This window comes from Lygodium microphyllum, chromosome 22 (genome assembly GCF_053477565.2).
Source record: "Lygodium microphyllum isolate KBCC chromosome 22, Lygodium_microphyllum_v1.1.10, whole genome shotgun sequence".
NCBI lineage: Eukaryota > Viridiplantae > Streptophyta > Polypodiopsida > Schizaeales > Lygodiaceae > Lygodium > Lygodium microphyllum.
Genome location: NC_141156.1, coordinates 4,530,711 through 4,558,667, shown reverse-complemented (window position 1 = coordinate 4,558,667; position 27,957 = coordinate 4,530,711). Strand labels below are relative to the sequence as shown.

The 27,957-nt window shown below is 42.9% G+C and overlaps 1 protein-coding gene across 1 annotated transcript in view; it reads right to left on the bottom strand.

Annotated features, from left to right (window-relative positions):
* Window positions 1-58: 58 nt before the first annotated feature.
* LOC148016840 (glutathione synthetase, chloroplastic-like) overlaps window positions 59-27,957 on the bottom strand; it is an 85,355-nt gene continuing 57,456 nt past the window's right edge. Inside the window, exons 6-14 of the mRNA XM_087663012.1 lie at window positions 17,221-17,351; window positions 2,599-2,721; window positions 1,794-1,874; window positions 1,592-1,672; window positions 1,417-1,486; window positions 1,186-1,307; window positions 959-1,101; window positions 683-878; window positions 59-593 (exon numbers count right to left, since the gene is read on the bottom strand). Coding sequence (XP_087519138.1) covers window positions 455-593; window positions 683-878; window positions 959-1,101; window positions 1,186-1,307; window positions 1,417-1,486; window positions 1,592-1,672; window positions 1,794-1,874; window positions 2,599-2,721; window positions 17,221-17,351 — 1,086 coding nt within the window. The 3' untranslated portion in view covers window positions 59-454. The remainder of the gene's footprint in view (window positions 594-682; window positions 879-958; window positions 1,102-1,185; window positions 1,308-1,416; window positions 1,487-1,591; window positions 1,673-1,793; window positions 1,875-2,598; window positions 2,722-17,220; window positions 17,352-27,957) is intronic.

The following is a 27,957-nucleotide window of genomic DNA, read 5'->3' as shown; positions in this document are numbered from 1 at the left end:
GCATCTCTACAATGACATCTACTTTATATAAGCGTGCAACTATACCTTTGGAACATCATGATTCAATTTGTTTTGATATTATGTCACATTAGAGTAAAAGTAGAGTATTCACCTTAGGGAAGAACAGATCCACAATTTCCTATTGGGCAGCATTCAACATCCTATCTTTTCCACTGCATTAGCTGAACTTTTCTTTACTGACTGTTTATTAATTTTATCAGTTCATAGACCTGTGAACGAGGCATATGCTGTATTTTCCACTGAATTAGCTATGCTGGCTTATCTTTTGCTTATTGGAGGCCCATAAATTTAACCATTTCATTGACCCATAAACAAGGCACAATCTGTAACTGAGAACTGCAAAACCAGCAGCCAATCCAACTGGGCAGCATTCAACATGCTATCTTTTCTGCCAACTTAGTCCACCTTTTCCTCTTTGGCGTCATTAATTCCATCATTTCATTGACTCATCAACAAGGTATACGCTGTCTAGAACAGCAAAACCAGCAGCCACTCCACCTTCATTAGTGGTTGATGCTTTTGTTCTTAGCAGATAACCGGCATGCTCATTTAAGATCACCTCTTCCTTGTTTCTGCACATAAAAGCTCTCAGAAGTCAGAACTTCATAAACATATTTCCTTGTTTCCACTGTATTACCAAAAAGGGATGAAGACCAAATACCTCAAATAAGCAGAGAAAACTCCTAGCTCAGATACAGCCGGTTGAGCACTAAATCTGCCATTCCGTGCAAAATATGTAGTATGAATTGGGGGGAAAATCCTCTGCATTAGAATGTAAGCAGCACGAGACTCCCCTGTGTGATCCTCTTTCAGCTCTATCAATTTCCTTTTAAGTTCCTCACCAAACAGATTGTTTCCTGCAGAGGTTCAGAATAGCAAGAATAGAATCAGCAAACCTAGTGACCCCTAAAGGTCAACAGTGAAGTTCAAAGGTTACCTCCTCCTTCGCGCTGTGGCTTTAATACAAATGCATCAGGGCTTCTTATGGCTTCATCCACTATAGCATCATCATCATCAAGTCCCCACAAACCAGCAAAACACTTTCGAAGCTTGGCAATTGTCTCTGTATCCTGCAGAAATCTGAACTTGCAGGAGCTTTACTTGTCTCAAAGCACATCTTTTGGTAGACAACAGCCTAGATCAATCAGGCAGTCAGCAAGATACCTCTCAAGTACACCAGGTTTGGCAAGTTCTTGCTGAACCTTCTTTGTACCAGCAAGATGATACGCTATATTTGGGCACTTGATAGCATTTGATCTTTCAATTGTAGTCCTTGCACTCCACTCCTGAAAAATTAAAACTACCGAACATAAGGATGTTGATCTGGTCATGAACTGGACTGAAGAAAACTACTGCCTTTTCACATTTAACCTATATACACGTTTTATAACCAACATTTTCAGTTGGATAGTCCTTTGGATCATAACCAGCACGGTAGTAAGCTACTGCCACGATATGGTTCCCACTGCAACCCATACAGTCAGCATGTAAGTTTTTTAAAGATTCAGACATGTACTCGATGCTATCACATAAAGCTTGGTGATGTTTATTCAAAAGCGATGATACTCACATGACTAAGTTATTATCCAGATTGATTGTTGCTTCTGAGTATACTTCTGCAAGTGTTCTCCGAATTGTAGTAATTCCATATGTGGGTTTGGTTAAGATGACAGATGGTAAACCACTCATTTTGTGTTATGCAAAGGAAATTTTAAGGTCATTATTTGCAAGATAAAGTCATTTCTAGAAAGTAATCAAAGATTTCTGGATATAATTCATACAGCCTCGTGCTAAGCCAGTATTGGTCATACATATTTCTTTCCTCGGACTGCACAATCATGAGGACAACAGCACTACACCACCAAACCAGTATATCATATCAGCAAAATAGAATCTCAAGTTGCATTAACATGTTCCTTCAAAGGCATTATCACTGAGATTTCATTGTGGAATGCAACTGAGATTAGGACACAGAATTTTAATCCTAATATGATAACCTGACATTATTTCAACACTATCTCAAAGCTAGTTTCTAATCCCAAGTTAGAAGTCAACTAGCACACAAATGGTAGGATGGTTCCAAGCAGCATAGGCAATGGTTAAATGCATGTAAGCAGATGCAAGACCAGGCATTCGGTGCTCTATGGGAGATGGGAGAGACTACAGGGCACGACTCTGAGTGGATGAGGAGGAGAAAGGCTTTATGCCAACATAAGATTCTAGCAGTTTTCTTTAACCTAGAGAAATATGAGGTCTACCATTACAACCTATCATATTGGTTGTTCACACAACCATTGTATTTATAATATACTTAATAGTCCCTTATAGAGCCTACATTGTAATTTGTATTTTACCTCAGGGATTTCTTCCAAGTGTTAAATAATAGAATCTCTTTTCCTGAGAAAAGAACAAGTATCCCTCCCTCTTGGAGTTGAATTTTCAATACTTAAGCATCACAATATCTTGTTCACATGGTTGCTGTATTGACCTTTTCATCTATGGACTCAGCCTAACCAAAGTATTTGCAACCACACAACACGAAGCCATGTTCAAAAATTTAAACATCAAACTTCATACCTTCTGTTGCCAAACTCTTTGAAAGCAAGTGCCAGGGCCTTGGCAAATCCTTCTACAGCTGTGTTTGGAGATACTTGCTCTGGTTGCAAGCTACAATGATTTTTGATACGGCCAAGTAAATATCTGCAACAAGCATTTCTATCAGCATTCCAGGACATGTAGTTGCTGTAACAAAATACCTTGATTGAAAAGACAATGAGGAAGCAGAGAAACTGCATCTCTTGAGAGAAAACTCATGCAGAAGATTATGATGCCTCTGGCTGGAGGATAGTAACCAAAATAAATTAGAGTCTACAAGACATGCCAACTGATTACTTGCTGTCTGTGATGTTGAGCACGTGAACAATGTCTGTCTGTACACAGATAAGGTGTCTGAGGTGTCGGCATGATAAAGGCCTAAATTAACCTAAAAAATACTATTATTTTTTGGCCAAAAATTAACTCCCAAACAACCACAAAAAAATTATTTCAAAACGAAATGTGACAACATATTTGAACTGGTACAATAAAAGACTCAAAAGTTTCTAGAAAGGTATGCCTTCACCTTCATCAACTTCTGCCTGCCTTGCATTCATCACGACACTGCCTGCTGCATTTTAACACTCCAGCCCTGCACAGCAACCTCTCAGTCTGGATTGCTTATCATCTACTCCATCAATAGAAGGACCTGCTGCTGTTCAACCTGCTGCTGGAGGCTGTCTACTGCTGCATTTTGCAGCCCTAGATGTGCTGTTGTCATCCATCTACTGACATGCTGCTGTTGCTGTGTTTTGTATATGTCTCAAGTATGACACACTTGGAGTTGTTTCTAGCATCTCTTGACTCCCCCATCAGCTCATGTCAACCCAATCCTTGAGTCACGAAGGCTTGAGGCCCATTTTATCATTTTACATTTCTATACACTCTTCTTCGTTGAGCATTCATCAAATTGTGCTGTTGTGTGTCATAGACTCTGCTTGCCCTTCCATTTCCTTTCATGGTATCAGACTTGGGTGCTCTTAACACCAAAGCCTAGATTTACAAAACTTGGCATTCAAGAGCACACGAAAACACTTTCAGAGATGTCTCATCCTTGTGACCAAAGCTCTCTCCCCCATGAATCTTGTTTTCCCCTCTCTACAGGCTCAAAGGCAGTGGTACCCTTAGTCATCCTCCAGGGCTGAAGGGGAAGATCTCCCTCCCATGGGATTCTACCCCATATCGAACGACAAAAATTTGGAAGTCTTGAGGCAGTGATATGAGAGACACTGCAAAGAAGCAAATAAAAGCAATCCTTCTGCACCAAATTATCCTCATAATACCCCTCCACAATACTCAGAACAGCCTGCACAATGGCAGGGCCACAAGCTCAACGGCATGCCAACATGGGGATGTCAAGCTATCCTACGCCTTCATATCTGCCATAGCATCAGGTATGTATGGTTCATATTCCATTGACCCTTCCTTTGTTACTCCACTAAGAAGCAGGTTTTGGGCATAACTTATCACACATACTTCGACCCATACCAGGGTTTGAATTTGAGAAATGGAGGTTCTAGAGATAGAAGGGCATGTTGTAACTTCTTCTTAAGTTTGTTTTTGTTGCACCATCTCACATGCAAAACCCAGCAATTCCACTTCCTTTACCTGTTCTTCTATCTTCCATTGCTCCAATCCACCATCCTCCTTTTCACCATTCTTGGAAGAACCACCTAGGTTCAAAATGACTGAGAAGGATGACTTGACAATCAAATTGCCGAGGATGGGCGCTTACTTGTGAATCACTATCAATGGCCCTTCAAATTATGATGACAACCAAGTCACTCTATTCTTTTTAATAAGGTGCCCCCAAAGCATTTCAAACTTATGCAACAAACTATTTCAGAGCCTCCATTTCCCCCCTTGCATGTGTTCGGGTGTCAAATCTTGCATTTTGCAATGTTCTTTGACCAAGAACACAAATAATTCCTTCTCTTGCTTCAAAGGGGGCTCTGGTATCCACTTTTCAGAAAGGCAAGCCAGCGAGTGGGAAAGACAACACTCTAACACAACTGATAATGAACAAATTAGTTCCCATTCAAATCTAGCTCGGATGGCAATATATACCCAGGAAAACTAGATTTTGCCACAATTGTCAAAATGCAAGCCATTTTGACAAAGAATGTCACTAGAAGGCCAATGGTACTTTGCCTGAATCCAGAGATTCTACCCCCCTAGAGAGGACAATGTTGCACCTTCTTGGCAGCCGAGAGGAGATCATGCTCTTGTACATGTGGCTCATTTCCCACGAGATGATCTGGTCTAGAGGATCATGGAGTGTCAAGCCTCCCTTGGTTCAAATGCCTATGACACTAACCAAGATGTAGCCCCCCTTCCCATCTACATATCTTTGAATCCCACAAGGCTCCGCAAAGTGGCTCACCCAACTTGTCTCTCCCTTCTGTTGCACATTCTTTCCCTGACTATCTTACATCTTAAGCTTGCCTACATTTTGGCCATCACATCTCTTCTTTCTCAAAGCACAAAGAGCATCTTCACTGAAATAGAGGTACGTGTGTCCTAAAGTCTCATGCAGCTACTTATGTTTGATTTGCATTTTAGTTAGGAAGTTACATTGCAAGGACCTATCAGTTTTGGTTGGGTTAGAGAGATGGATAGTTAGGAACTCCCTTAGCAACTTCTTCTGTGACTGCCAAGGCAAGTTACAAGCCTTCCTTGGGGATACCATAGACGTCATTCTCTTCACAACCATGCTCAAACATCGCCATTAAAAGCCCCATGTCAAATTTATTGCTTATCTTTGTCAAGCAAGCAAGCTAGTAGAAAAATGGCCATTGTCACTATTTCATCATCTCCTTGTATCATCTTCCATTTGTATCATGATCATTATTGTAAAATGGTGCTCTAGTATGTGAACAATTCCCTTGCCAAGGCACTGCTCAAGTGACACCTACAGCATGCATATTTCCAACGGGCATTACCCCTTGCAAAGCATTGAAATTTGTGAACTTGGGTGCTTGGGACAATGAAAAAACCCATAGTGTGGTTCCCCAAATGAAAACTCTTGTGCTGTGTGCAAGCAAATCTTTACCTTGTGATTGATTACCTTGTCATTATTTCATCTATGACACACTTGCACTATGTTGTCCTTATAAAGTTACATAGAAGTCTACCCAAAAAAGACCCATGGGCCATTAAAATGGGCTACCCAAAAGAAGATATGCATCGCCTCTACAATCCTAGCAGGCCCTTGGGCAATATTCAATGACACCCTTGGTCCAACACCTTGGTCTCTTTGGGTTGGGACCTTTTGGGTAAATGAGAGCAAAGCTATGCTTTCCCTTCCCTTAGGTACCTTTTCGGGCTTGAGAAGGGGTGTTTAGCAAAAGGAAAATTAAGGCTTCGATTAATCTTACAATTACTAAATTTTGGGTCTAAAAATAACTCCAAAAATTCAAAAAGAAAAAGATATTTAAAGTAATAGGACAAAAGGCCTAAAATTAACTCCCAAAAAAACCCAAAAGATTTATTTTAGAATAGATTAAAGTATTTTAAAATTTCTGTAAAAGGCAATCATGAGCATTCCCATCACCAGCTTTTGCCTTCACCTTCTACCATTCTTCAGTTGTCACAACACTCTCCCTGCCGCATTTATATCCTCCGGCCCTGCACAACAACCTCTCAACTTGCGTCACCATCACCCACTCCCATTGCCAAGTGGACCTGCTTTTGTACCTGCTGCTGTCATCATTGAGTGACATGCTGCTGTTGCTGTCCCCTAGGTGCACCATTGCATTTCCACTCTTGCAGTCCTACTGCCATCATTGCCACCCCTCCCGAGTATGACACACTCTTGGAGCTGCTTTTATGGTCCCCGACTCCATCATCTCACCTCATCCACAATCCTGGAGACATGGAAGATTGAGGCCCCTTTGTATCATTCTTAAATTCTATACAGTCTCCCTTTGTTGACTGTTCATCAGATTGTGTTATCATGTGTGTCATACACTCTGTTTTCTCTGCTTGGCACTACCATTTTCTTACAGATATGGGCTGCTGAACTAGAGGGTCACTGCATCTTTGAAGGTGATAAAGAATCACAGATATGTTGGAGGAAGGGAGGAAACATTGAGCAGCAAAGTTCAATCATTGCTAGAAGAAGAGTGCAGAGTGCAAGGGTATCTTTATAGAGATAAAAGTGGGACACCATGGAAGAGGACCCAAGAGAAATGGGTTGAGCACCTAAAGCATCCCTGACCACAATGTTCAACAAGGACAAAGACCATGAGTGCCAAATCCACAATACATGCAGCTAGAATTTGTAGAAACACCATTATCTAAGAGAAACCAAGCCAAGGTGGAGGATAGACCGAGTAACAAACAAGTGAAGAAGTTGACACTGTTGTTCCATGCCCAAAAACGATGGAACTTTGTACACATGCAATGGAAAGAGTAGCAACAACTATCACCCATCATCCAATGCTGGAAAATGCCACATGTAAATAATTCCAAGCCACCTCTCTCACAATCTTGAACTTGCCAAGGCTGAAGAACTCAATCAAGGACGAAGGAATAGGGTGTGTTGTGATAGGGTGTCCAACTCCCTTTTGGGCACGGCCACTTTAATATTCAGGTGTCCCTATTTCAGTCTCTATTTCCATGCATGAATGACGCATCTCATGTTGCATCCTATCCATTGTTTTGCCATCCTCTTGTGGGTTTTCCTTTCCCTGCCAACCTGTAAACACTACATGGAGTGTTTTTGCACATGTTCTGCCCTTCTCATCCAAGTCATTGCCTCAACTTTGTTTTCAAATATTCTGATATCTTTATTTACTACGTCTATCTGTTCAGTGTTCTCTCCCCATTCTTCCTTGGTTTGCTTGGCAACTTGAGCACAGGATTTGATTTCCTTCTCTACTTGTGTTTTCAAACTGGCTTGTTTGCTTTGTATGTGGCATTGCACCCACGCCATCTTGCACTCTCTTTGTTTCCATTTGAGTCTGGCATGCCTGTTGGCATCCCATCCTTTTATTGTATGATTTGGAATTTAATATGCAATAGGGCTGTTACTGTTACCATTGACACCCCCCCATTATTCTATCACACGTCGTTCATCACTCCTCTCCTGCTATTAGCGCCCTGTTTCTTCATCATCAGGCTGAGTTTTCAGGGCAGACCTGGGCACCCAGCTGTCACAACACTTTCTCAAGGCTGGTGACTACTTCCTGCACATCTTCAATAGCAACAGGCTGTCACATTTGCAATTTGAATGCTGAAGTCCATCTGACTGCTGCACCTTTCTTCATGATTCTGACCAGTTTTCTAAGTCTTCTACAGCTGTGTTTCAGGTGAATAGACCCTTAAAGCAGTTGCATAACCTTCACTCCTGCCCACAGAGCTCCCGTCATCTTTGCGATTACTAAGAACTACTTTTTAACTGCTGGTCACTCTTTTGTTGCTGCCATCTTCATCAAACCAACTCATCTTTATCACTGACAGCTCCTGAGGAATGTGTTCCACTCCCTCTACCACTATCCAGCATCTTTCGATGTCTTCTCTGAGATCCCCTGCCCAAATGACTGTGCTTCATTCCCTCCACAAAGCATTCCTTTATAGGTGCTGCCACCTGATCAACCAGGGCAGTGCAGTCATCTCCAAGCTTGGACATCATTGACTTGACTCTGCTCACCTTGATACCAATCCTAGAGACAAGGGTCACCTGTATCACCATAAGTCAGTGTTCATTTTTTTTGCATGAAAAAAGTGGCCAGTTATATTACTCAGAAGAATTTACAACGAAGTACATGTGCTCAACAGACTAGCTGGAGCTGATACAAAGTCATGTCGGAATTATATACAAGCCTCTCAAGGTGGTCTAGGGGGAATGGGGGATAGAAGCTACAGAGTAGGAGAGTATCGCCACCTGCGATTGCTTGCCTGCATCGTGAAGAACAGATCATGACCACACTAGGTACATAGGAAGTGGGGTTAAAGCTCCTCATGAGCTCCAAGTCACCCAGCACCTAGTCCCAGCAGCTGCGGAGGGAGTGGATGATGAAGGTCCAGAGCTCTCCCAAATTTGCCCAGCCCCCCAAGAGATGAAACCCAAGCTAGGCACCACTCAAGAGAATGTAGCATCCTCCTCTCTGCACCAACTATGCTGCCTCACAAGACCAGAGGCAATGCTTTGGAGTTTCCAAGCGCTACACTAGATAGTGCTTGAAGACTCCGTCCTATTGCATCTGAACCAGCCAACTCCCAACTGCCAAGCCTCCATGTGCCAATAACCATAGGAAATAAGACGCCCTCCGCGGTCTCCAACTATCCCACAAGCGTCGCCAAAAGGTCCATTGAAAGGCCTCAGTAATGTTGTGTTCCGCCCACTCTAGCTACCACCTATAAGGGGATGCCAATTGACAAGAACCTAGCCACCCACACCTCTCTAGGCAACACCAGCTCCTGAGTGGGGGGTCCAACCAATCCTGTGGAATCCTTGCCTCAATCTCGCTCCTCCTAGTCTCAACTCCATGCTCGCATCCAAATGCCTGCGATAGGATCGCCTGGTCAGCGAGCCTATAAACCTACCTCCACACACTAACAATACGGGCAAGGCCAGCCCACTAGACATGAGGGCACTCACTAATCTGGATCTTGTCACAATCTCGAACTTGGGAGAACCTTCCATGTCTATCCCCTAGCGTGGGCCCACAATCACCAGCCTGCCCAAGAGGGCCAAACTCTAATACTCAGGATCAATGATCCCTAGTCCCCCCCTTAGCGCAATGTTGGATGATACTCACCCATGCCACCATGGCCCAGGAGTCCCTAGAAACATCTGTACTAGGCTAGAGAAAATTCCGCACGATGCGGCGAAGCTAGGCCACACAAGACAAAAAGAAACACCAGCAAGAAGCAACGTACCAGTTGTCACTAAGAGAACTCGATTGACCACTAGGGCCCTGGAAACCGGGGAGAGGTGGGTTGTGCTCCAATATGTTAGGTTCCTTATTCTAGAGTCAAGTACTGGGAGAAACTACTAAGGTGAGGTGATGTCGAGACCCACCTAGAAACCATAGTTGCACTAGTACCAGATACGAAAGGGTCCATACTATACCGTACTTTCGGTACCGTACCTTATGTATTAGTATCATGAGGTACCAAGTTAATGGATACTTCTTTTCCTGTCCAAACTGCACTTCGAGATGAGCTAAATGCTCCTTACACTAATAGGATTCTCCCATGGGATTAAATTATTTAAGATTCAAACAATTTCTCTATCTTATTTTGTCAAAAAGAATTGGATTTTAAAATGCTTTAGGATAGAGTAATGTACTCTCATTGTACTATACCTTAAAAAATCTCAAGGTACCATTAAGTACCGTGTTTTATTGTACTGTACCGTACCGTTCTTTTTGTACTTGACAACCATGCTAGAAACCAAGATAGCGGATGGTCTTCCCCCGCTCGCCCACATGAAACCCAAGTGGATGCCCCACTCAATGGTAAACTTTAGATTAGTGAGAAAACCAACTAACTTCCTCCAATTGACTCTCACCCCTCCAATTGTGCAGAATACTTCCAATGCAAGTCTCACCCTCTTTAGCATCACCCCACCATCCTCCACATAGAGGGCATGCAGATCACATGGCCCTCTATGTGGAAGATGATGGGGTGATACTAAAGAGGGTGAGACTTGCATACTCACAGTCCACCAACTTTGTCGCCTCTCTCATTGGGAGCCGAAGGCCTTGCAAGTTGCTCACTCTTGAGTGGAGAAAGTAAGACATTGCCTTTACAAAGAATAGGAAGAGGTAGGGGGCTAAAGCGAAACCTTGCTGGGCCGACCTCTCCAAACAAAACTCCCCCTTCTTGCCTCCTATGAGTACTATACTAATGGCTAACTTGTACATGGCAGCTATCCTTTGATCCACTCTTGGAGGAAGCCCAATCGTGCCATAGTACCTTGTAGGAAGTCCCAGTCAACCTTGTGATAGGCTTTCCCGAAATCTAGTTCAAGCATAACCATCCTCTGGTCACTATGTTGAGCGGGCCTCAAAGAAGGTGAAGATGTTCTCTAGGATGCTCCTATCCTGGACGAAACATATCTATGTGTCATGGATGATGTCTGGGAGAATGGGGCGAAGCTTGCTGCCAATCATCTTGGCCAAGGCCTTAGAGGCCATTGACAACAAGGTGATCAAGCACCACTGGGACAACTCCAAATGGTCTTCCCCTTTAGGGAGGAGACTGACTAATCTTGCTAACAGTTAACTCGACATCCATAGTTGCCAAGGAACCCATTTCATAAGGTTAGGAAACTCGTTTCATACCTAGGCATTTCACAAACACATGAAACACCTATTTTAAACTTTCACAAATCTCATACCTAAATGTCTTGGGACTACTGTAATCATTGTTTATCATAGATTTATTTAACACGTTGACATGGATTGCCAAAATTTTATTTTGAGTTGTTATCCATGATGATTGCATATATTGACGACTCGTTTTACAACTAAAGTTGATGTTGGGCATGGATAGTGGACCACGATGCATGCAAATATTGATGCTATGTTGAATGTTGATTTGCATTGTATAGAATGAATAATGTCAATTTGTGTTTTCTACTTCACATGGGTCATATAGTATATGTATATAAAACTTTCATACTTTTTTTCATCTCGAATGAAACCCCTTTCTAACATTTTTCGAAACTTGTATGAAACCTATGAAACCCGTTTCATACCTCCCGTTTCAAAAACCCTTGGCAACTACGTCACCATCCAACTTGAGCTGAAGTTCTCTTGGAGAGCCTGGAGCAAGGGGTCCTTAACCTCCGAATATGTGGTGAACAAGGCTTTAGACAGCCCATCCTCTCCAAGGCATTTTAATCCCATCCTGTGTGTGGAAAAGCCTCAAGTAGTTCCTTCTCCGTGAATGGCTCAAGAAGTGCCTATCCCATCACCTCAGTCTCACAAGGGACGAGACACACTCCCACACTTGCTATCTGCATTGAAGCACTGTCTAATACGGCCTCTTGTTGAAACGGTTCTATGTAGAAGATCATGGCAAGCTCCATCACCTCCTCTGGGCAAGGGTGTACCCTCCAATTATGGTTGCAAAGACTCCAAATCTAGTCTCCCACGGTACATGCTTGATGCACTTGGAAGAACTCTTTGCACATCATGTCCCCCTTCCATGCCTAAAATGATGCTGAGGTGTAGAAGGAAAACTTTGAGCACCTATCCTCTAAGCCTGCAAGGGCTGCCCGCGCTTGAAGCTCCTACATGTGCAAGGTGGGATCTCCAAGTGCCTCTTGAAGCAATCTCTAAATGACTGCTACAACTCTCTGAAGCGCCCTCTCCTCCTCCCATCACTGCTACCAAGCCTAGAGGGCGTGGCAAATCCTACTCCACTCCCCCAAAATCTCCATCACCTCCTCTGCAGTTTGATCATCGCCAATCCCTGGTCCAAAGTTGCTCAATCTACCTCCTCTTCTCCTCTTGTCAATAGATGGAGTCTAGGGTCAGCACCAGTGCGTATCCACTACTAAAGCAGGCGCATCTAGTGTGAGTAGTACCAGAAAGTGAAAAAAAAGGGTGGTCCCAACCAACTATCCAAACTGCCCTCCTCTGAGCACCCCCACTCCCCAACATAAAACCTGTCCAACCGCTCCAAGAGAGTGCCACCAAACCACTTGTAACCCTAAGAGAACTCCAAGGAACCATCTCGTTTGTGGAAGATAGGGTCCGTCCAACCATTTCGAGCACCTACTGTAAGAAGGAAAACCTCCCATGCCTCCAGCTCCTCCACCATGCCTTGGAAATCTTTGCCTTGGCCCTGCTAATCCTCTAAGGTCTCTAGATATCTAAGAGTCAACCGCAAGGAGACCTGGTGTGACCTCCACCCAAAAGTGTGCGTGAATCTCTGTAGGAGCATAGATGTTGAGGACCAAAAGATAAGAGCCCCTCAAGTCAAGCCTTACTCATAGGACCCTTCCTGCCACAATCGTCCCATGGTCTCACACATAAGCTAACAAATCCGAACCAACAAGCAAACTCCACTCCTACTGTGGGCATCGATGGAGTGCTCCCAATAGATGTGCGATCTCCCTAGGAGTACCTTCCCCACCCTACTGGCCTGGGTAGGGGAGAGCTTATGCTCCTAAAGAAGTAAGATGTCTAGTTGTACAGATGCACCTCTTGCCTAACAATCAATTCCCTAGGACCACGTGCCCCACTATAATGGAGGTTGTTCATATTCTAGGATGCAAGGTGTAAACTCATGGATAGGGCTAGGAGTTTCCGAATAATGCTCCCTATTGCACAACTAGGGCATTTGAAAGATGATGCTGACGTGCCGAACTTAAGCCCCGCACCACCCATACTTTCTTGGTATCTTCCATTGCCACCCGTACTTTCAAATCCCCTACAACCATCATGGAGAAGTGCCCAAACTATCAATACTCAACTAGGAGTCTAGGAAAAAGCAAGGTGACTAGATAGCAAGGGAGCCTATTGTGGAGCTTAGAGCTCTCAATAGTGAAGCCATTGTACGACAGGACCATGTAAATGACTTCTTTCGTGGAATTGCCAACAAGCTCCAAAGCTGCCTTTGTTGAAGTGAGACAAACCATAAAAGTACCCTGACCTATCAATAATGCCTTTGCAATCTGCATGGTACCAATGTGCAAGGTTGAAAGAAGCCAATCACAGAGTCGTGCCTTGGAGAGAGAGTTCCCAATGACCTTATCGAAAAGGGTGGTCTCCTCTAGTTCCCCTTCCATGGCATGAATGGACAAGAGCTATCTGTGAGAGTGATATGCAAGGCATGTGACTGGGGGGCACTCGCAGAGTGCTTTGGCATCGAACTAGGGGTTTTCGTTGTGGGTCTTTAGGGGGGAGTTTCCAAGGGTGCTATCGAATGCGCAGGGAGAGAGGCTACCGCCAAGGGAGGGGGCAGCAATAACAGCTACAGTTCGACTGGTTTGTGGTAGATATTTGGTTTTTTGGTGGAAGGGCGGGGCCACTGGGGTAGGGGGGGCAAGCAAAGGATAGGGCAAGGGCTACTAGGGCAGAGTGTAGGGGAGGTGTTGAAAGAGGTACCAGGCGCCAGGTAGGAGGTTGTGTGGTTTAGGCAAGAGAGTGGTGTGGCTAGGTGGGAGGGTAGTGTGATAGTGTACCGAATTTGGCAAGGGCGGTAACGTAGCTTAAAGGGGGTCATGGGGCTCATCACATTTGTGCTTCAAAAATAAAGCAAAAAGTTAATTTGCCCTTAAGTGAACACTTCTTTATGATTCAATGTTCACGATTCATACGATTCATTAGTTCATTCTTCTTTTGTGTTTTTGAGTTCTTTATCACAATGTTTGTTGTACACACTCTGTGTTACTCCCTGTAAACCCTACTGTTTCTTGACATGGTATCATGGCAAAGGTGTTGGGAGAAGATGAACAATCACTCTATTGATGAAGACTATTGTCATCGATCTTTGATCCCTATGCCACTGGAGTGTATGTGTCTACCCCCTAACACTCCTTGTACGACTTGTCATTCTAGGCAATACAGATTGTCATGCATCATCTTTCAGCATTCCATGCTCAAGGCAATAAGCTCCATATGACACACCCCAAGCCGTTGTGAGTAAGAGGAGGCTCTAAGACCTCACAAGGCAATAAGCTCTCCTAGAGATCACTACAACAGGCTACAGAGGTTTTTCCTAACCTACTTTCACGTCTAGTAGTTTCCACGGCCCTTGGCCTTACAATCCGCTCTACCAAGAGATAGAGGTAGCTGGATACCACCTTTTTGGTGGTCCAATCTCTTAAAAGACAAAGTTGTTCAATTCCTTCAACTTCGTAGTTTGCTTCGCTGCTAGACAGTGGCGGTTCATCACCACCTTTGGATCTGCAATCCACTTGACCAAAAGACATAGAGGCTGTCACCCACCCATGTTTCCAAGAGGAGCTACGCATGCCCACTCCCTCATATGACTCCACAAAGTTTCATTCTAATGAGGGCATTGAGAAGATCATCCATGATATCCCTCCCTCGCTTTTTGATTGGATCCATGCTATCTGTCTCTCCTGTCACTCTTCTATTTAGTTTCAGGATGCCACCTTTGGAAGTCATCTGCTCTCTGTCCCATCACAGCCTCTCATATCTTCTTTGGCACTACTGGCAGTCATTCCTCCGTCATCAAATACATAGACAGCTACGAATCATTAGCTTTAGACTCCCTATCTCTTTCCTTGTCTCGCTCATGCAGGTCACAAAGCCACCACCAAATTGGGTTCATCCCATTATTTTGAAATACACTTGAATCCACTACCTATAAAGTTGGCCATTCATTGATAACGAATATTGATTCTTTATATAGCAACATTATAAAGAAAGTGGTGGGAAAGGCAACATTACGGGTTGAGCTAAACACATGCTACAAGGGCAATTACAATTATTCACCAACCCAAGGACTAGAGGCACACTTTTCTTCGTTACTTAAGAGTTTTAAGAAAAACTATAGAGACAAAAGATCCCTAATACAAAGACATAAAGGTGGATTCAAAGGGGGGCTTCAGAGGAGGATCTTCTTCCTCCACTTTCAAAGGGGGTCACTCTTCACACACCTTGGAAAAGGGCCTTGGCTTACCTCTCTACTATTTTGCACACCACCATCCAAAATCTATACAATTTACCCACACCAAAGCCTTGGATGTTTCAGCCATGAATTGGTGGCTACACCTTTGCATTATTACCAACACGGAGCTAGTGGCTTCTCTCTTGAGGTCAAGTTTTAGGCACCATCAGCTATCAACTTGTCTATTGTTCTTCCAAACATGTTTTCTTTTAGGTGTTGTTCCTTCCTTTCTTGGATTACAGGTGTTTCCTCATCATCAACAACCTTTCCCGTACTTTGGGAATCCTACTATGCTTTTACTTGCCATACATGGGTGGAAGATGTCTCTCTCGCTCCTTTTAGGGCACCTTTTTGGGCCTAAGAGGAGGTGTTGAGCAATCAAAGTCATTAACTCATTAACAAACAATTATACTGCATTAATTCTTATTTTTGGTTTCTATTTACAGCCCCAATAAGCTTTATTGTATTATTTGGCATTTATTATGCATGGTAGAGCAAACATGAGGCTGCACTTTCAGGGCAGACCTAGCCACCCAACTCTCACATCACTTGCTGAAGGTGGCAACTGCTTTCCCACTATTGCCAACTTAGTTTCAGGGCTGATCAAACCTGTGTTTGCTGCCTACAGCTGCTGCCCAGTAAATCTTCATCATTGACAGGCTGTCAAACTTGCGTTTGACTGCTGAAGACTATCTGATTCTGGCGACACCTTCATGATTGCGACCAACTTTTGGAGCCTTCTACAGCTATATTTCAGGCGGACAGGCTCTTATGGCAGCTGCATAGCCTCCAGCTCCTGCCTGTAGAGCTGCCATCATGTCTGGCATGGCTGAGATCTGTGTTTTTCCTGCTAGTCACTCTTTTTTGCTGCCATCTTCATAAGAGCAGCTCATGTTCATGACCAGCAACTCCTGAGAACCGTGTTTGTCTCACTCTAGTGCTGTCCATCATCTTCTGGTGTCTGTGTTTCTAAGTTCTTTGTCACAATGTTTGCTGTACACACTCTGTGTTCCTCCCCACAACCAATTTTTGGAGTCTTCTAGAGCTACATTTCACAGGCTCTTATGGCAGCTGCATAGCCTCCAGCTCCTGCCTGTAGAGCTCCCATCATGTCTGTCATGGCTGAGATCTCTGTTTTTCCTGCTAGTCACTCTTTGTTGGTGCCATCTTCATAAGAGCAGCTCATGTTCGTGACCAACAACTCCTGAGAAGTGTCTATAGTGCTGTCCATCATCTTCTGGTGTCTGTGTTTCTAAGTTACTTTGTCACAGTGTTTGCTGTACACACTCTGTGTTCCTCCCCACAAAACCTACCATTTCTTGACAACACCTACAATAGAGACTTTCTCGGATATGAACTTAGATTATCCACAAGCTCCATGGGAGATGGAGAGATACATGGTGATTCTAAAGCTCCGTATTCCTCCCCTCAAACCCTACCATATCTCAACAACACTCATCCATCCAAAGAAGAATATGGTTTGTCACAATAGGCCTCATGATTGGCTTTTCAAACACTCCTCACAGACTCACTTTTGTTATCTCACAGCATATCACTACTGTTCTAAATAGGACTTGTATTATTTGTACCATGAATTTCTGACCAACATTTAATAAGAGAGTTTTTTCTTTCTTCCAAAAAGAAAAGGAATTCTTGCAACCTCCAAAGTTCAATCTGCTCCTGTGGAACATGAACAGACTAAGCCTCCTCAAAAACATATTCAACAATAGTCTGGATGGCATTACCAGCTCACTATTTCAGCACGCAGATTACATATTGGGCAACTTAGAACTGACAGATATGATAAAAATAAGACAAATTCACGGATCCGGATTTCAAATTTCACTGTTTTGATCTGAACTGCACTGTTTCTACAAGAGAACAAATTATATACACAATGACCTTAGTTTTGAATTTACAAAGTGGTCTCATCAAATTGCATTCCATTTGCAATCATCCAAATGTATCAAAGAGAATCTACAAACCCTACCAAGAAGGCCTCACCGATGCAAATAAGCTACTTGTGAGCCCAAACCCGCAAATGAGGAGGAGATGGTATTCATCTCGACTTGCAAAAGTTTGCCCGTTTGTAGATCAGCCATGTAATCTGATCGATGCAAGCCTAATCGCACAGTCTGTGTTCCATGTCCAGGAAACCCTCAAAAAGTCAGGTTATTACCATTAAAATTTTCATTTACTTGTCAAGTGAAATCACACTCAAATGTCTGATATCTTGTCACATTCTCTGACAGAAAAATAAATAATTAACATGGCATACAATCCCAAGTTATGTGAAGGTTTGCAATTTAGTATTTGGGGATCTGATAACAGATCATTTCAACCTTGTGAAATGCAATGAAAAGAGAGTCCGACTGCCTACTGAAACCAGAAAGACCTTATTAAACAATATTAGCTATAAATTATGCTCGATGCACAGTAAAACCACATACATGCTCTTTGCAAGGTTATATCAAAACATCTAGGTGACAATCACAACCAAGGTAAAAACACATGTGAAATTCCTCTGCAAATAAGAAAACAAGTAGAGGAATTATCCTAGCTCTCTGCTCTCTGTGCCAGATCAAAACACAAAAAGCCTATTAGGCTAGACCATCAGAGTCCCATGAGCTCTAGTGGTTTTGCACATGTTGTCACCACATGCTCTCATATCATGATAGGGTGGGTAGACATGAATAGAACCAGGGTTTCCATAAGGCACTGAAGAAGAAGGCACTCAAACCGGATAACCCTGACCAATCGTCGGTTGTGGCATGGAACATAACCAGAAGGCCCACAAGGGAACCAACAGGTCCAAACTCCACACTCGGGAGTGGAAGTGCTTGGGAGGGTATCCCATGCAAGGAAAACCCTAAAAGTGTGTGAGGTGGAGGATTCCCCCCCCCCTTGTGTATCTGTGCTAGCCATATGTGAAAACACAGAGGCCCTAAGAGGAAAGGATGTACCTATTGTAGAAACCCCCAATGTGATGTGAGATTGCACACGTCAAATCGAATGGAGATGTGAATGATGGTGTGAAAGTAGATGCGGGTGCAGCGGAAGAAAAAGGTGGGGATGGGTGGGATTGGAAATTGAGGTCTAGAGGGGATAGATATGAATGAACATGAATGATTGTTAAATTGGAAAGTAGATGATGGAAAAGATGTTTGAAATAATGATGATCATGCACCAACTTTAGGCTGACTATGAGATACAAAACTTGAAGAAGGGGGATTACCTATTGTTTTCTTATATGCTCCTCTTCTTGTGTTTACATACAAATACCGATCCTCTTCAGGATGTAATTGTAGTGAAGATTTTCTTCTTCTTGATTATTACCAATATCTTGCATGGAAGCACAAACAACATGTGTTGATATAGAAGTAAAAGCATGTGTACCTAACACCAGAGTAGAAGAGGAAGAAGAAAGTGTAGGTTTGTACTCAGCGCTTGTTTCTCCAATGGGATGGCCACTAGGAGGTTCCATCCTTCCTGCACAACCAATAGGTCTATGCATTGAATCTAAAGGGGAATAATCAATATTACCTTCTAGTTGTTGTTGGGCTCGATGCATGAGAATCAAATCAAACTCAGCCCATAAAATCGCAGTCGGAATGTTTCTCCAGCAATGCCAGAACCTCGCAAAGCAAGATGTAAAACCCACTCTTGCTTGATTCTCAGCATAGGCTATTCTAGAGACTGAAGCAGTAAAGAAGTGTTCAAAGTCATCTTCCCTTTGAGAGTTCTTGTTCTAATGATGAGCTTTCTGATCAACATCTAGCTTTGACACCATGTAATGAAATACTCCTATTGACAAAGCACAAACTAATAATAAAACTCAATAGGGTTAGGGTAACTCATAGACCATGAACATAGAAGATGAATGAATGAATGAATGAATGAATGAATACAATGCTCAATGCAATAAGTATACCATGCAAAGCAAATATAGAACTTCAAACTCCCATGTCTCTAAAGGACCTAGACAAAGAGCATGAACTAGGGATAGTGTTGTACTCCGTACGGATCCCGAAATGCAGCAGACAATCTCTACATGTAATCAGCAGCAGGAAACACAAATATGGAGAGTTTCGATCAAGCTGAACAGAACTAAAGCACTTCATAAGATGGGCATCCAGCTGAAGACCATTAGCTAGGCCTAAAGTGCCTTGAAGCATTCAAACTGCAAGATTGTCATAACTTTTAGGATGCATTCACACTAGTGACTTGTAGAGGCCACTGTTACAGACATCCATCAATGATGTCAAACGATGTAGCAAAGCAGCTCACTCAACAACTCAAGGAGAATCAAGACTAGCTCAAGGTGCAATGAAACCAGCCTTCAAAAGCCCAAAGGGACAATAGACCACATTTTAGCAAACACTTAATGTAGGTTAACAGTAAATTCAACAAAAAAAATCCACACACAACCGGAGCTACAGTGCTCTTGTACCATACATGACACCTGTTGGTATCAAAACTCGACACCTCTTTCAATATTTCTTTAGATTACTGATGTATGTTGAGTGCTCAAATTTGATAACAAATGGATGCATTTCAGTAATTTCTCAAGAGACAACTTATCCACGCATGCACAATGACCTTGTCACATTCAATGTTGGTCTCCAACCAGCTGTTCATTCTTCAAAAATGTAAATAAGCACTTCAATTTGCCAAACCCTACAAAATATAGCCAACATTTGGATCCAATTTTGTAGAGCATTCACCTAGACAACTATCGTACATAGTTCCCATGCAATCCCACGTTGTTCCTCTCACAAACAAAGGAATTTCTTGCAATGAAACTTAGAGAATGTCGCTTTCTTTGCGACAAAGTTGCCCAAAAAGTGAGCTAGACTTCAGATCTCAAAGGAGAGGAGAGGATCTCAGCCTACAATGCTGTAATAACCTATTTTTTTAATATTTAGTTTAAAAAAAAGCATGCCTTGCTGTATATGGAGTTACAGGCTTCCCAATGGTATCCCTATGCCAAGATGAGAAGATTGGTTGCTTTCCACACTCCATTCATGCTGTCAACTCATATTTCATGGCCGAAACCTACAATTTTTGTAGCAAAATAAGAGATGAATGGTTGTGTCCAAACTTAGGTTGCTCGAAATGAGAGAGAAGAAGTCCCAAATGGCCAAGATAAGCTTTTCAAATGAGTAACCAGCTGCTTCTTAATGACTAATTAATGACTTAGTCACTAATCGTAAGTGAGCTACTCACTAGACGAAAGTTTAGCCCAAGGCCTGCTTAATAACTTAAATGTCCTAAGTGAGTTGCTTTTACTGGGACAAACTTTCAATGTAACTCAATTCTAAGATGCAAACTTTCAATTTAATGAAAGTTTCACATTGCTTTTTGTTACTTTTGCCACACTTGTCCACTACATATCCAATGTTAAATCCTTCAATGTATGTACAATAGTCACCATGCCAAGAGCTAGTGATACCAAAATTAAAGTTTATTTTTAAAATCTTCATGAAGTTTAATTAAATTATTAAGTTCATATCTCATTCTAGTGACATAATCCCCTCTTGAAACATCACAAGCAACCTTGATCGCATATAGTTAAGATCCAACACTTTATACGAAATGACCAATATATGTTTTCCAAAACCAGACATACTCCCGTTACTGCATGTTTTCTAGCAACCAAGCATAGTGTCGTTACCACATCTATTGCCAATGTACAGTTGTTCATACATATTTCCAAGTAACCAAGCATGCTATTGTTACTCCATGTACTATCAATGTACAATTATCCATACATGTTTCAAAGTAACCAAGCACACTGCTGTTACTCCATATTTTGGTCTGTACTTTTTCTTTTCCATTACTACACTAGTACACAACCAATCATAATTATACAAATCCAAGACTATTAAAATGGTACTCAGTGCACCAGTAAAAAAACCAAGCATAACCATAGAAACACAAGTGTCTAATAGGTGGATCATAGAATACCTATATGGAATCTAAAAGATATTCAAACAGCTTCTAGATGCATGAAAAACATCGAGGTAAATTTGTAACAAATGAGATGATTCTATCAAATCATCCTCCATCCCATTTACATCAAGCAGTGCATGGTTTTGAAACTTTACCAAATAGCGATAAACTTCACCAAATAGTGATAGAAGACTTTACTCTTAATCTTCATTTCTTTATGTGCCAATATCTGCTCAAGAACCAAGATTTCATTAAGTTTCTCAACCTTTGGCTACATCTCATTACTAATATCCTCAAGCACATCACCACAAAAAGGCCTAAGAAGACTCGTATGAAAAGCATTGTGAATCTTCAAATGATTAAGTAGTTGTAAGCCACCCCGTAGATCCTTTGAAACACTTGGAAAGGTACATAATACCACAAGTTGAGTTTAGGGAAAAGACGCTCTTTACCCTTCATTTTCTTTGACCTGGTTGTTTCGAAGCATAATAAGACTCAATCATCCTCTATAAATGCCAAAGCTCAGTGGTGATGGTAGCTGCTTTCTTTTTCTTTTCTTAAAATCTTTTGGAGATCTATCTTTACTTTAGCATAAGCTTCATCCATGCTCTTGACATACTTGTTAGGAACGATATTATCCTTTGTGCAAAATTGGTAGGACTTTCTTTCCCCCTTCCACAATCTCAAACACTGCCTTGCCAATGGAACTATGCACTGTGTTGTTATAAGCATATTCCACAAGAGGCAAAAACTATTTCCATTTCGTTTTATGCTCAGATACATAGCATGTCAAAATGTCTACAATAATAGCATTTGCCTCTTTAGACTAACCAACTGTCTGTAAATGAAAAGAAGATAGAACTTTAGGATCGGACCTATATTCTCAAAAGTACCTCTCCAAAAGGGACTCCTCATGTACGGATCCTTGTCAATTACAATAGATTGTGGCATGCCATGATCTTTAAAGATGTTCTATATGAACAATCTTGCCATGTGATTCACAACTACCTTTTTCCTTATCGAGATGAAATGATTCAGCTTGCTAAACCTGCAAATAATGGTCCATATACCATCATCCCTACGAGTGTCCTAGGAAGATCAAAGATAAAATCCATGGTATACTATCCCACATTTTATCGGGAAAATGCAAGGGCTACAACAAACCTAGTGCCTTCTGTTGATCAAACTTGACCTTTTAACATACAATGCCTATGTGTACAAAGTGATCCATATCACATCTTAAAGCTGGCCAATAAAAGAAAGTCTCAATTGTGTTCATTGTAGCATCAATTCCATGATGCTCTATATAGAGAGATGCATGACTTTCAACCATAACCTTGGCCCTTAACTATTTTGTAACACATAATCAACCATGCATCATAAGAAAGCTCTCTCTAAGAGTGGCCCATTGCATATGCTTCTCAAACAACTTAGTCTAAGTAACAAAATATCGTAGAGTTTAATTATCTATACGTACAACAAAATCAACCCCTACCACATAGTGCTTCTAAGTTTAGTCTTCCTACCCTTATTTTCAGCATTGTCCTTTTAAGCATCTTTGCTGCCCCTAAATCATGTGACATAGCCTTCCGTCAATCCATAAGCTATATTTGCATTTCCAATCAATTGTGCCATGTTGTTCACTTTTGTCTTAGTACAGTAGTCAAGGATTGCTTTGGGTAGATCACAATAATAGGTCTCTATTTGCGCAGCCATGTAACCTCATGAAAAGAGCTAACTAATGGCAAAGCTGCATAAAATTTGTTTGTGTACTCTTCCAAATTAGCACAATGTATTGCATCCAATTTGTGTCAAGCTATTGTCACATCAACTTTAAAAGTGTTTATGAGCCATTCGGAACAAAGAACCTGTTTAAAATGCACCCAAGTTGCTAGTGCCTTACCTTGTATCAAAGGGGTTGTCCACCACTGAAGTGCATTTCCTTTTAAGAAAGTGGCTGCCTTGCACACTTTTGAATGCTCGAAAAATTTGCCCCCAAAGTAGGCTGCATCAAATTGTTGAATAAAGGTCGAAACCATAGTTGTCAGGTACGATACGGTACAGTACGATAAAATACTATAGTAAATGGTACCTTAAGCTTTTATAAGGCACGATAAGATATTCGTACGACAAAAAAATAACTTGATTATTTTGGACAAAAGATAATAGAAAGATATTTCAAGTCTAAATAGCAATGCTATTAGAGTATATAAGATGAGTACTTGAGGGTAACATGCCAAAACCTAATGCGGAATGTGCAACATGCGCTACTACTATCTATAACTTATAACTACATAGATGGAAGTGGATACATCATACATGCATGATCATACAAATAAGAGAAGTGTGGGCTTGAGAGAGAGAAGGTTGAGAGAAATTGACTGAATCTCAAATAACCTAATCTCATGGGAGAATCATATTAATATAAGGAGCATTTAGCTCGTCCCAAAGTGCAGTTCGAATGGGAAAGATACTTTCAATGTTATCCTCAATGGCGGCTTCTGCTTAGCTGGCCGGATTGTCTCTTCCTTTGGGGCAGCACTTCATTAGCCAATCTTTGGCTGATGACACCTTTATGATTTTGCGGGCAGACAGGGACAACATTTGAAAGGCATTAGATGTTTGGACGCTCTTTGGTCAGGCCTCTGGTTTTCGCATCAATGCCTTTAAGTCGGCCATTCTCAATTGCACGGAGCCTGATTTACAGTCATTAGGCTGGCAGGGCCAGGTGGTTTCCCGTGGATCCATTGTCAGGCATCTTGGATACCCGTTGGGAGTGGATGTACGGCCAAAGGACCTACTGGAGTGGATTTCACAAAAACTGGCGACGAAGTTTATGTATTGGAAGTCGCAAGCGTGGCCATTCCATGTGCGCCTCAAAGTGGCTCAGACAATTATGCTACCAATGCTAACGTATTTCCTGCCATTGCTGCCGTGGACGCATACTACTTTGAAGGCTCTCACTCATCCCATTCGTTTCATGCTATGGAAGAAGGATTCCCTGCAAGCAGGCATTTCATGGATTTCATGGTCGCATACATGTACCCCTAAACGAATGGGTGGTGGCGCTATTTTGGATGCAGAAACTCATATGCTGGCTCTTCGTTGGTCTCTTTTTCGTGCCATGTGTGTGGATCATCACCCGTGGACTATCATAGCCCGTTATTTTCTTGAGGACAGCGGGCTACGCCATGGTAACACACGGCTTCGGGCCTCCTGGTGGCATGTCCTTAATTCTGACTCTCGATTTTCCAATCCCTCTTCCTCTTTGTTACTGCACTTGGTCGGCTCTTGGAAAGTGGTGCTCCAAAAGGCCCGTTGGCATCCAGTAGGGGACCGCTTGCAGTCTAACTCCTTTCAGCTGGAATTGTTGGAAGTATCCAGATTACTTTCATGGGAAGACAAACATCAGCTCAGACCGAGATTTAACCGCATGGCCCGTTTAGGTGTGACTTCGATTGCGGATGCTACCCTTGCCACTCGCAATGTCCTCGCATCGTTTCGGACTGCTAGGAGACTTTTCAGGATCCCGCGCGGATACCATGGTTTATGGGAAAAGCTTTTGTTGGAGCTTCAGGGTAGGCAACCCTTTCCTGCCCTGACTGTGGATCGTCCTTGGCAGGACTGGGACCTTGCAGGCCGGTTGAGTCTGGAAAAGGCCTCTACTAATCAGGTGTATCATCTTCTCATTCAAGATCACCACTGGCTGGGTGTGAAAGCTAATACTGTTTGGGGACTGCGGAAATCGCGGTCATGGTGGCAGGCAACGCTGATGGAGGGCTGGCTGAATAAGGCACCTTTCAAATGCAAGGTATTTCTTTGGCGGGTAATGATTGGTGGTCTTCCTCTTGCCTCGGCCCTTTCCAAGCGTCGAATCTCGAATGGCAATTGTTTCTTCTGTACCACTACTGCGGAATCGGCCCGACATCGTTTTCTTTCTTGCCCGCTCGCCAAGAATATCTGGTTACTCTTGTCGCAAATCTGGCACGTGGTGGTGGGGTCCTCACTAACTCCTTTCGATTTGGTTTTTGTGCGCCCAAAGTACCCCACACCGCCACAGTTACATATGAAGATCTTATTTCACTTTTTCAGATACTGGGGATGCTGGCACATTTGGACCACGCGCAATGCTTTTCTCTTTGATTCGGCCTCTAATGTACCGAGACATATTGCCAGGCTTAAAGGGCTCTTGCATTGGCAGCTAGATCTCATTCGACACTCCGACTTCCTCCCTCGGGAGGATTTGCATCCTTGGCACATGGCAATTGCCTCTGGGTCGTTGCCATGATTGGTGTAACCTTTTTAGTGCATTAGTACGGGGATTTCCCACACGTTGGGCTAGGGCCCTCGTGTCTCTTGTAATCATGTAATCGTGTAATCTTGTACCTTTTTCGTAATTAATACAATTACCTTTTACGAAAAAAAAAGAGAGAGAGGCTTGGGGGAGAAATAAGAAAGAAATAAAAAGACGAATGAATGAATGAATGAATGAATGAGAGAGAGAGAGAGAGAGAGAGAACTTCTTCACCTGATGGCTTAGTGTCATCAACTATCTTGTAATCAAGTAATCTTGTATTTTTTCGTAATTAATACAATTACCTTTTACGAAAAAAAAAAAAGAAAAAAAAAAAGAGAGAGAGAGACAGAGAGAGAGGACCAAGGCGATAGCAACCCTTCGTGACCCTCCCTGCACAGCGAATTGATCCCAGCCTCGCACCCTTGCCTTCTTCCGCAGCCAGCATCAAGTCGACAGGCCTGCGCAACTCTGTGCGGCCCCCTGTGCACAGGGCTCAGGCAGAGAGAGCGAGAGAGAGAGAGAGAGCGAGAGAGTCGAGGATGCTGTCCCCTGTGCTGGCCCCTGGCGCCCGCCAACGTGACCTGCACACTGCCTACCTGTAATCGTGCTGCGCGGCAGCGTGGAAGCCCTGACCAGAGTATCGCAGAATTGCCAGGATCAAAGGGTGTGCTTGCAGATTACGTCCCTGCACAGGCTGGGAAACGATAGTAACAGGGACAGGCAAATAGGCATTTTACAAGGACAGATCTGTGCCCAGGAGGCAGCAGATTATTGACGAGCAGAGACTGTAGACAGTACATTCTGTTGTTGCACGTGCAATCTGCCCCTATGCATAGACAAGACAGCAGACCCGCCTCTATACAGAGAGAGAGAGAGAGAGAGAGAGAGAGAGTTGTTAAAGTAGTAATACAACATGGCTGGTCTGGACATGGATTTTATTGACCAAACGGTGGCAGCCCTTGGTCCGGATTCTAAAACAGAGGAACCAGAAGATATGGTTCCTTGCACAGAGGAGACGCCACCTGGTTTTGACTTCCAGCCTGCGGGCAAACGCACCAAGCATACTTCAGAAGATACAATGGATCATCAGGATCATCAGGAACGTTCTTATGCTTAGGTTGCTTCTGATTCTATGGATTCTCAGGATGTTGATTGGGAGCATTTGTTGGAGTTTGCCAACACTCTGCTTGGTGATTATGTTGAACATAATCATGAAGCATTTTCAAACTCTGAAACTGAAGATGTTTTGGAAGCCACGGTGGATCCTAAAAATGTTTTGCGCTCGTTCTCAGTGTTTTATGAACGTGCTGTTATACTCTTCTTCATTGGTAGGATCCCAGTGCTTTCCTATATTCGCCAGTGGCTGCAAAGTCTACTACAAGGGGAGTGTATTGAAGAGATTTTTGTTGGGCCCCGAGGCTCTTATGAGGTGCTGTTGAAATCCGAGAAGCATCGTGCCGATCTGCTGGCTAAACTGCCATTGTTCTTTGATCGCCGTTTGGTCCATGTTGTGCCATGGCGCCCAATCGCAGATTTTCAGCGCTTGCTTCAACATGAATGCCCGGTGTGGGTTGAAGTGGAAAACTATCCAGCTGTCTATTGGCTACTGTTAAAGGATGCCATGGCCGTTGTGGGCACTATTTTGGTTCCCCCGAGCCTAAGGGCCACAAATCGTAACCGTTTGTGTATGTTATGGGACACTGCTCGGAAAAGGCCTACTTGGTTACGTCTTAATTGCTCTGGCATGCATCCTTTGCACTTTCGTAACTTTACAAGGCATTGTTTTTCGTGTAGAAAATTGGGGCATTTTATGGCTGAATGTCTAGCAAAGCAACCGACTTCAGATGTTGAGCATGTTTTGCCTCCCATGGAAGATATGGTGCTTGATGCTCCGTCGCAAGATGCGACCCAACCACCTAAAGTCTTGGATAAAGGCAAACAATATGTTTCGGGCTTGGATTCCCGTAACAATGACTGGGTAGATGTCCAGCGAAGCAACCGACTTCAGATGCTGAGCATGTTTTGCCTCCCATGGAAGATATGGTGCTTGATGCTCCGTCGCAAGATGCGATCCAACCACCTAAAGTTTTGGATAAAGGCAAACAATACGTTTCGGGCTTGGATTCCCGTGACAATGACTGGGTAGATGTACGTGCCAAAAAAGGTAAAAGGTTTGATGCTGGCATGGCGGATATTGTGCCTAATACTTCACAAGATTCCTTGCGTACTTATATACGTAGGAAAGACATGTTGTCTTCAGAGCACACTACTCATGCTATGGTTTCTTCTGCTCCTCGCAATCAACCCACTAGGAAAGTATATACGGATGGTCCGAAGGGCCCACCTGCTAAGATGGCTTTTGATGCTAGAGGTAACGTGATTACCCCATGGGATCGTCGTTATCCCCGTTCCATCCCCAAGACAGTGGATACACTGTCTACCTCTAAATCTGGCTGTCGGAACTCTTTTGCAGTGTTAGCTGATTTTTTGGA